The 10696-nt window shown below is 35.9% G+C and overlaps 2 protein-coding genes across 2 annotated transcripts; both read left to right on the top strand.

The window, feature by feature from the left end:
* Positions 1-224: 224 nt before the first annotated feature.
* On the top strand, positions 225-6995 carry LOC114031586 (olfactory receptor 5D18-like). Its single transcript, XM_027846718.1, has 2 exons — positions 225-1145; positions 6930-6995. The coding sequence occupies exons 1-2, from the start codon at positions 225-227 to the stop codon at positions 6993-6995; spliced, it is 987 nt and encodes a 328-aa protein (XP_027702519.1).
* A 25-nt stretch (positions 6996-7020) lies between these two features.
* LOC114031587 (olfactory receptor 5D14-like) lies at positions 7021-7965 on the top strand. Its single transcript, XM_027846719.1, has one exon. The coding sequence runs from the start codon at positions 7021-7023 to the stop codon at positions 7963-7965; it is 945 nt and encodes a 314-aa protein (XP_027702520.1).
* The last annotated feature ends 2731 nt before the right edge of the window (positions 7966-10696 follow it).

Raw genomic sequence — 10696 nt, forward strand, 5'->3', positions numbered from 1 at the left:
ATCTTCAGGACAGTAGTCAAAATAAAAAGGTAGGAAGTAAGGATGATCACAAGTGAGTTCACCTCATTAAAGGTAGCAAAAGTGAAAAGAACCTTTTCACTCGTATAAGTAGCAGAACAAGAAGCCACAAATTCATGACTCTTCCTTTTATGAATTTATGAAATTCCAGTTTCCTCAATGTTCTATGTGCAAGCATTAACTCTTTTTTTTCCCTTATAGGAAGTATGCTGAGCACTGAAAAGAATCAGAGTGGCAGAGTCACATTCATCCTCTTAGGTTTCTCTGATAACCCAGAGCTCCAGGTCCCACTCTTCCTAGTGTTCCTTGCCATCTACATGGTGACTGTGCTGGGGAATCTGGGCATGATGATCATCATCAAGATCAACTCCAAACTCCACACCCCCATGTACTTTTTCCTCAGCCACTTGTCCTTTGTGGATTTCTGTTATTCTACTGCTGTTACTCCCAAGCTGCTAGAGAACTTAGCTGTGGCAGACAGAACAATGTCCTTCCAGGGTTGCATCACCCAATTCTTTTTTGTTTGCATATTCATGGTGACGGAAACATTCATGTTGGTAGTGATGGCCTATGACCGTGTTGTGGCCATTTCTAATCCCTTGATGTATACAGTCGCCATGTCCCAGACATTTTGCACTCTACTGGTGACTGGGGCCTATACATGGGGCTTTGTCACTTCCCTTGCCATCATGTCCTCCCTCTTTTCATTATCTTTTTGTCGATTTAGCATCCTGGATAACTTTCTTTGCGAATTTTCTGTCATTGTCTCTGCTTCTTGTTCCGATACTTATATGAGTGAAATGGTTCTTTTCACCTTTGCTACCTTTAATGAGGTGAGCTCACTTGTGATCATCCTTACTTTCTACCTTTTTATTTTGACTACTGTCCTGAAGATGAATTCAGTGAGTGGGAGGCGTAAAGCCTTCTCCACATGCACCTCACATTTCATGACCATCACCATCTACCATGGGACAATTCTCTTCCTCTACTGTGTGCCCAGGAATCAAAACTTAAAGGAGGAGCTCAAAGTGGCCTCTGTCTTTTATACAGTAGTAATTCCTATGCTGAACCCTCTGATCTATACTGTGAGAAACAAAGATGTGAAGGAAGCAGTCAACAATTTTAAGGTTACCAAAATCTTACCTCAGTTAATTCATTCTCATTAATTCTGTGTCCTCATAGCCTCATTTTACACCGAACCCCCTCTGTCATTTAACAGTGCTAGCCTTTGTTCTGTTCCTCAAATACAATTCATTTTCCCTCTCTGTGCTTTTGCATTTGCCATACCCCCTGGGAACAATGGAAATATATTACTTCCTCATCTCCCACAATCCTGCTTTTCTTTGCAGACACAGTTCAAACAATACCTTCTATGCAGAGTGTTTCCTGACTGCTGTCTCTGCCCACAACTGCCATATCTGTCGTTTCCTTTTAAATACTTTTAAAAATATTTATTCTGTTAATTTTTCTAAGGATATTTTTTGCCTCCACAGTATTTTTTTTTCATTGTTCAGTCATTTCAGTCATGCCCCAATCTGCATGAGCCATTAGTAGTTTTCTTGGCAAAAATGCCAGACTGATTTGCCATTTCCTTCTCCAGCTTATTTTACAGATGAGGAATTGAGGCAAACGGGGTGAAATGACTTACCCAGGGACACACAGGTAGTAAGCACCTGAATCTGGATTTCAACTCAGGTCTTCCTGACTCCCAGACTGGCACTCTATCCACTGTGAAACCTAGCTGCACCCAGGAAAATAGAAAGATCCTTTATTCTTTGTAGTTGTAACTTCAGATGTTACTATGGAACTTGGGTCACAGCAGACACTTATTAAGGTCTTACTTACTTAATTTACTATACTATTTCTTAGGTCTGTGTTGTGCCTACAATTCTACCTTAACATTCCCCTAAACACGTTGTTTCTCTCTCTTTTCTCCAACATACTTTCTAGTGTTATTCTATAGTGATCTGATTGCTCCTTAAATGAATCAATGATCTTATTGAAATGAGCACTCTCTCCAATTGTTCCACCAGCTATCCATCCTCACCTTCTCCAGCTGTGAAATGTTTTCTATATCTTTGTACCCCACTAAAGAGGATCTACCTACATCTTCTGCATGGTCTACTCTCTCCAATATTTCCCCACTCCTGTCTAGCCTTCATTCAGCCATGAAAGTGACCTTCCTAAAGTGTAGATCTTACCACATCACCCCCTTCCTCAGTACTCTCCAATGGCTCTCTGTCACCTTCAAGATCAAATACAAAATCCTCTCTCTGCTATTCAAAGCCCTTCATACCCCAGCCTATCTCAACCTTTCCAGAATTCTTAAACCTTACTCCCTGCCACATACGCATTGATATACTGACTGATCTCCTTGCCAATCATCTAAAAAGTCTCAGTCTTTTGGCTCTAGGAAATTGCTGTGGCTCCTCTCCATGTGGTGGAACTTTCATGGCTACCTTCTTTCTTTATGGCTTCCTTTATATGCTAACTAAAACCCTATCTTCCACCAGAACCCTTTACAAATCTCTCTGAATTCTAGTACTTTTCCCTTGTTAATTATTTACCATGTATATAGATACAGTGTAAATATGTGCATGTTTGCTGGCTCCCACAGTAGATTGTGAGCTCCTTGAGGACAGACACTGTATTTTGTCTCAAAAGAGACAAATATATCCCCAATATTAAGCACAGTGCCTGGCACATAGTAGCTGCTTAACAATTTTTTTTTGTCTTACAATATGACTGAGTGCTAGAAATCATCTTCTTTTATGTTCTCTAGGTACCAGTGCAGGTCTCTAATGGTCCATCTGAAATATGTCACTTTGAATATATTTCTGGCCCATTTCCTTTTTTGATCATTTGTCAAGAATGATCCATTTTCTGTTTTACTTACTCCTCCCATGCTGCCACTTTACATCTCCTTCCCTATCCTTAAGACCTTTTTTATTTCTCTATTAAATGAAAACCAAAAAAAATTAACATCATTTTTAATTGATTTCCAAATTCACCTCCACCCCAGAGAGACCTTTCCTGCAGACCTCCTAAGTTTTCTTGGGCTGGAAATCATCTCACCTGAACTTTTATCAATTCTGCAGCTCTTTAATTGTACTTGAGATGGTGTTTTAGAGTTTTTAGGAGCAGAATCTGGGAGATATTAGTGGAGTGCTTCATTAATCCGCCATCTTGGATCTGCCTCCCCTTCAGATCATTAAGGGCAGAGATTATGCCACTGTTCATCCTTGTATCTTCCAGATCATGTGACAGAATTCCTTGCATATAGCCAGTGGGAGAATAGAATAGACCAAAACAGAATCAAGACATTTAATGAAGTAATTTCAATTAAAGACAATACTTGTTGATTTTTTTGTCATTTGCCTATATCTAGGTTGTGTAATCATTAATAAATATTTTCCTAATTAAGTCAAATTCAATGCAATTAAATTGTTGTTTTGACATCTCAAAAATTACTGTTTCTTTTGACCCTGGGTTTTTGTATTTCCTGACAATGCTGAAATGGATGTTGGTGCACAGAGTCAAGGAGAATTCCCAAATGACTTTAGCATAGTTTGAGGACACTCTTCTCTTATGTTGACTTCCCCATCAAAAGGTTCTGGGAAGGGTTAATTGGTCTTTGTGATTGGGTCCTGTTTGGTACCATAGCATTTTCTGCCTTTGCACACATTTCCTATTTATAATTAAATAATGAGATTGTAGAATCTGATCCCATGATTTTACACTTGCCAGTTAGATACACTTTGTATTACAAAATGATTCCTTTAGAGCTAGCTCTTAAAAGAGTGGGAAGAATTCTTGAGCCCAAATGTCTCTTACCGGCTCTGTCAATTTACACAAACCAACTACTCCCTTCTTTGTAAAGGGGGATGAAAAACTTGAGTAATATAAAAGTTTTTTTTTTCCTTTCTTTTTTTATCACAACCTTCTCTTATTGCATCACTTTGAAACACTCAGAACCATTATTTACCTTTGGGAATTTCATTAGCTCCATTAAAACCAAGATAATGAACTTCAATAAATTTTCTTCGGGGATTACAAGGAAATTATGCTCTCAAAAGTGGACCCATAGGACTGGGAGATTCTAGGTTATATGACCCAAAATTTAACAGAAACTCACTAGGGCTCAGGCCTCAAAGGCCAAAGACAAGGATGTAAAATCCAGACAACAGGCCCCAGACTTTGCTTCCAGACAAAAGAATTTTGAGACTCATCCATCCAGCAGGTAAGGAGATGTTCTTTCATCTCTTTTTCCATGGATCAATGAAAAATGTTACTTTTGTTATTTCAAATATCGAGGAACTTCATGCATTCACCCATCTTTCCATCCATTCCAAAGCGTTCATTAATTGAATTTCATGTATGTGTAAAATATTTTATTAGGTGTGGGGAAAACAATGATTAAAAATGATGGAGCCCCTTCTAGGAAAGAAAATACTCCATTTAGCAATGGAGTAATCTAGATAAAGTATTATAGGGGAACCTAATGATAAAAAGACCACTCATAGATGACAGTGGAGTATTAATTACAATGAAGAAGAGGCAGCTAGGTGGCACAGTGGATAGAGTATTGGCCCTGAAGTCTGGAGGACCTGAATTCAAATCCGGCCTCAGACCAAACACTTGACACTTACTAGCTGTGTAAGTCATTTAACCCCAATTGCTTAAAAAAAATGTAAGAAATTACAATGAGGATAAAAAAATGTTACATATCATATTACCCTGAAATATGTGTATTTATCAAAGGCTACATAAAACTTGGGCTTTACCTTGAATCCAGTGAAACATGTTTTTCCAAGCCGAGTGAAAGCTCTATATGAATATAGGCATTCGGGACAGGTTAATTGCAGGTTTGAGAATAGCATTATTGGAACTAAAAAAGAAAATATTATATTTTAAGTAGTGACATGAAGAAAGGCTAGAAAGGTGTATTGGAGCCAGGTTATAGAGGACCTTGAATGTTAGGTTAAGATATTTACATTTCATTTTATAGACAATAGGGAGGCACGGAAGGTTTTTTTTTTTTTTAATCAGGACAATGAATCCACTAAGATTGTTTTGGAAGCTGTGTAAAATATAGATTGAATGGGTAATAGAATGGAGGGAGGAAGATCAATTTGGAAGATTTTGCAAAATTTGATGTAAGTAGTGATGAGTGTCCTAACTGGTATGGGAACCAGATGAGTAGAGAGGAGATATGAGAGATATTGTGGAATTGTAAACAGCAAGATGTGACAGATGTGACATGTGTTTTACTGCATGAGATGAAAGAAAGAGAAAAGTCAAAATAAAGAAACAAAAAAATCTAGATTTCAAACCTGGGTGACTAGAAGAGAGGGGCTGACATCAATAGGAATATGCATGTTGCAATTTGTTTGATTGCCAGTGATAAAACACAATTAGTCATGTACTGGTTGATCCTGAAACTAATACTTTATGGTTTCCTATCTTTGATAAAATTCAATTATTCATTATTGATCACAGACCTATCTAATTAGAAGTTTTGAATTTATGTGAATACCTTGGCATAAAGTTAATCAAAAATTAGTAAATTAATGCAATGAATAAGCCAAGTCTAGAAGCTGATGCTTACACCTGTTCCTACCCTTCAAAAATGGGTACAATGCTTGGGAGAATAAAATAAACTCTTTATTGTCCTTATAAAAAAAGAGATCAACACCTGTGATCTCTATGCAGAGGATCAACATCCTGATATCACCTTACAAAGAGTGGGGGAGGAATTTTGGGAAAACAGTGATGGAATTGTGTACTTCCTCCTTCACCCTGCCTTGTGGCCAATAATATGAATTTATTAAATAACTGGCAGGGGTCAGAAGTGTTTCCATGTTATGAACAAAAGTTGATTTTTCAATAGCTTCAAACTTAAGACCTGATATGAACTATTTACTATCAAACTTCCAAGCAGCAGTGCTCAAAAATCAGTTTTTATTTAGTGGCCATACTGGTAAGATCATGGATGCATCAAAGCTTTTAATGTGCTATATCAGAAAAGTTAGGAATATTGTTAATGTTAGATGAAATATAACAGAGAGGTTTTTATTAATTTATTTATAGTTTTCAACATTCAGTTCCATAAGTTTTTAAGTTTTACATTTTTCTCCCTCCCTCCCCACCTCCTTCACCAAGCTGGCAGGCAATCTGATATAGGCTCTACATACACTTTCCTATTAAACATATTTTCACATTACTCATGTTGTAAAGAAGAATTAGAACCAAATAGGAGGAACCACAAGAAAGAAGAAACAAAACAAAACAGAAGAGAGAGAAAATAAAAGAGTAAATTGTATGCTTCAATCTGCATTCAGACTCCATAGTTCTTTCTCTGGATGTGGATAGCATTTTCCATCATGAATTTTGGAGATGTCTTAAATCCTTACATTGCTGAGAAGAACTAAGTCTATCAAAGTTAGTCATCACATAATGGGGCTGTTACCATATACAATGTTCTCCTGCTTCTGCTCACGTTATTCAGCATCAATCCATACATGTCTTTCCAGGTTTTTTCTGAAGTCTGCCTGCTCATCATTTCTTATAGCACAGTACTATTCCATTACATTCTTATACCACAATTTGTTCTGCCGTTTCCCAGCTGATGGGCATCCCCTCAAATTCCAATTCTTTGCCACCACAGAAAGAGCTACTATAAACATGTTGTACATGTAGGTCCTTTTTCCATTTTTATGATCTCTTTGGGATACAGCCCTAGAGGTGGTATTGCTGGGCCAAAGGGCAGAGACATTTTTAATGATAGTTCTGTCCCTGTAGATTCAATTAACCCAAGCATATGCATAGTAGTTTTTTTCTAGAGAAGAAATTATTTCTATATGAAAGTCTAACCCCCAAACATATTTCTTCTCATTTTCTTGTCTCCATAGGTGCAGAAAGAGGGTCCAGAACAATTTTGTCTTTACTCTCCATGCTGTTATGCTCTACAGGATTGAGCCTTCAATTCTTTTTCCATGAGCCATGGTGATCACTGAAAGCAATCAGAGTTCTGTGATCACATTTATGCTCTTAGGATTCACAGATTATCCAGAGCTCAAAGTTTTCCTTTTCCTGGTATTCCTGGCCATGTATATCATTACAGTCATAGGAAATCTTGGCATGATCTTAATCATCAGAATGAACCCCAAATTGCATACCCCCATGTACTATTTCCTTAGCCATCTGTCATTTGTGGATTTCTGTTACTCTTCCATTGTCACACCCAAGCTTTTGGAAAATTTAGTTATGGAAGACAAAAGCATATTTTATTCCAGTTGCATGCTGCAATATTTTTTGTCTTGTACTGCAGTGGTTACAGAGTCCTTCCTACTTGCTGTGATGGCCTATGACCGCTTTGTGGCCATTTGTAATCCCCTTCTCTACACAATTGCCATGTCTCAGAGACTTTGTGCCCTACTGGTGACTGGATCCTATCTCTGGGGCATGTTTGGTCCCTTTGTACTCCTATGCTTTGCCCTACAATTAACATTCTCTGGCTACAAAATCATCAATCACTTTTTCTGTGAATATACTGCTCTCATTTCTGTCTCCTCCTCAGATATCCGTACCCCACACTTACTGCTTTTTGGTTTTGCTACCTTCAATGAGGTAAGTACCCTCATCATCATCCTTGCCTCTTACACCTTTATTTTTGCCACTGTAATAAAGATGAATTCAGCTAGTGGAAGGCATAAAGCTTTCTCCACTTGTGCCTCCCACCTGACAGCCATCATCATCTTCCATGGAACCATCCTTTCTTTGTACTGTGTTCCTAATTCCAAAAACTCAAGGCATACAGTCAAAGTGGCCTCTGTCTTTTATACAGTGGTGAACCCCATGTTGAACCCCCTCATTTACAGCTTGAGGAACAAAGATGTGAAGGAAGCCTTCAAGAAACTGATATACAGAAATGACTTTTCTCATTGATTATGCTTGTATCTGTGTCATTAGATCATTAGAGCTTGGTAGATGAGATATTATCCACTCTTACATTCTTAAATTAACTATGGCTCAGAAAGTGGGAGATAAAACAACAACAACAAAAACAACAACAACAAAAACAACAACAGCAACAACAACACTTGCCCAAAGTCACAAAGTTAGATCATCATAATGAACAACTGAAAGCATTAAACTCCAGACTTTTAATGGAGTGGTTTGTCTAGTATACCTCACTGTTTCTCATTGTATTTCTATACTTGGCAAGTACATTGGCTAAGAATAACTCAGTTGATTCAGCAATTGCTCCAGTTCTCTGTTCCCTGGAACATAATGCCTCTTCTTTTTATATTTATGATACTGACATTGTGTTGCTGATAAGTCACTTTTCCCTGGAATGGCTTTGCTTTGATTACAAGTCTCCTATTGTTTCAAAAAGGAGCTTGATTTAGGGAATGATGCCACAGGATTCTGAAATCCTATCAGCTGCAAAAAATGACCCTGAAACAAACTAATACAAATCAACTTCATATAGACAAATCCAGATTTCATTATGTAGATATTTTAAATGGAATGGAAAATATTTCATTTTCATGTAACTTTAATTTATTTTTTAATTCTAATTAGCAATCATGAATTTTCTTTCCCACCCACACAATCTCACAACTAAAAAGAAAAACAAACACAATACAACAAAATGAACAAAAAATACTTCGTAAAAATATGCCTAGTCATGTGAATCAAAATTTCATATTGTGGAAATATGTTTTGCATGATTTCACATGTTTTCCATCCCAGTAGGTGCAGAAGGTACAGCAGGGGGGAGAGAATTTGGAACTGAATTAAAAAAAAAAGAATGTTAATTTTTTTTAAATGAAAAAAAATCCTATTGGTCATATGCAAAAAAAAATATGTCTCATTCTGCATATTTAATCCATCACTACTCTAGCAGGACATATTTAGCATGTTTCATCACTAATACTCTAGAATTGAAGTTGACCATTTAATTAATTGTTAAGTCTTTCAAATGTTTTTATCTTTACAATTTTTTTTGTATCTTTGCTAATCTGATAGTTATAAAGTAAAATTTTAGGATTACTTTAGATTGTTATTCTAAATATTAGTGATTTAGATAATTTTGTATCATTTCATATGGTTATTGATAGCTTGGATTTATTGCTTTGACAGTTGTCTGTTTACATCATTTGACCATTTATAATTTGGGCAATGGCTCATGTTCTCATATATTTTCATAAAATTTAACATGTTTTGAAAATTATACTCATCAAAGAAAATTAGTGAAAACTGCTTACACCAATTAATTAATTCTATTCTAATTTAACTGTATTTGGTTTTGTTTGTGCAATTCATTTTTAATATGTAATCAACATTTTTTATTATAATTTCTGTGATTCTACATATCACTTATTTTGTAGTGATCTGTCTTCATATCCATAGATCTAAAGTTCACTTTCTTTTTTCCTTAATTTTTTTTTATATATATACTTAATTATTTGTATCTATTAGCCCAGTGCCTGGCTAATAATAGATACTGTATAAATGTTTATTCCTTTCCTCCTTACAAGTCATGTACCCATTTGAAATTTCATAGTGTATGATGTGAAATGTTGGTTTAATTTAATATCTACCAGATTATTTTTCCAATTTTCCCAAGAGTTTTGGTTGAAAAGTGAGTGTTTTCTCCAGCAACTATAGACTTGAATTTTATAGAGTATCAGGATGTTATATTTTTTTTCAAATTTGGTAGAACACATTTGTTCCACTGATTGTCTTTTTCTATATTTTAAATAGTACTAGTTTTAATGATTATTATTCTGTACTATAGTCTAAAACATGATAAAAGTAGGCATAAGAACAACTTCCCCTTAATATCCAAGCAGGTATCAGCTGGAGTCCTACTATGATCTCTTCTTATCATATGCATGTAAGTGCATATTCATGCGTATATGTACACACATACATATAAACATCTACTTTATACATATACCTATATAATATTGTTTACATGGTTAGTCAGGTTGCATGTATCTATATCCATACATATAAGTACACACATATCCATGTGTCCATACATAGGGGCTATGATTGACTGCTATAGGATAAAGATTTAGGGAAGAAAAGGACTTCAGTAATCTTATAGCCTAGCATTCTCTTTCCTTTGATGAAGAAACAGGCAAAGAGCAAGTAAATGATTTGCCAAAGATCACATAGCTAGTAAGTAGTAAATGGTTTAAAAACCTGGGAAGGCTTATGTAAACTGATGCAAAGTAAAATGAACAGAACCAGAACATTGTACATAGTAAGATTAATAGGGTAATGATGATCAACTGTATATGAATTTGGTACTCTGATCAATAAAATGATCCAAGACAATTCCAGAGGACTCTTGATGAAAAATGCTATCCAGTTCATGGGAGAGAACTATTGATCTCTAAATGCAGATTGAAATGCACACACACGCGCGCGCGCACACACACACACACACACATGTTTTTTTTTCTTCTTTTTTGAAATTTGTAAAGATTTTCTAAATGGTTTCACATGTATAATTTGTATCATGATGCTTGCCTTCTCAATGGATGGAGTAGGGACTGGAGGAAAAGAAAGAATGAGGGACTCAATTTTTGTTTAAAAATGTTAAAATACATAAATAATGGATTTTTTTAAAAATTCTTAATTATGAAATATTTGGACTAAG

The sequence above is a fragment of the Vombatus ursinus genome, unplaced genomic scaffold (genome assembly GCF_900497805.2).
Source record: "Vombatus ursinus unplaced genomic scaffold, bare-nosed wombat genome assembly UNPS02015184.1, whole genome shotgun sequence".
NCBI lineage: Eukaryota > Metazoa > Chordata > Mammalia > Diprotodontia > Vombatidae > Vombatus > Vombatus ursinus.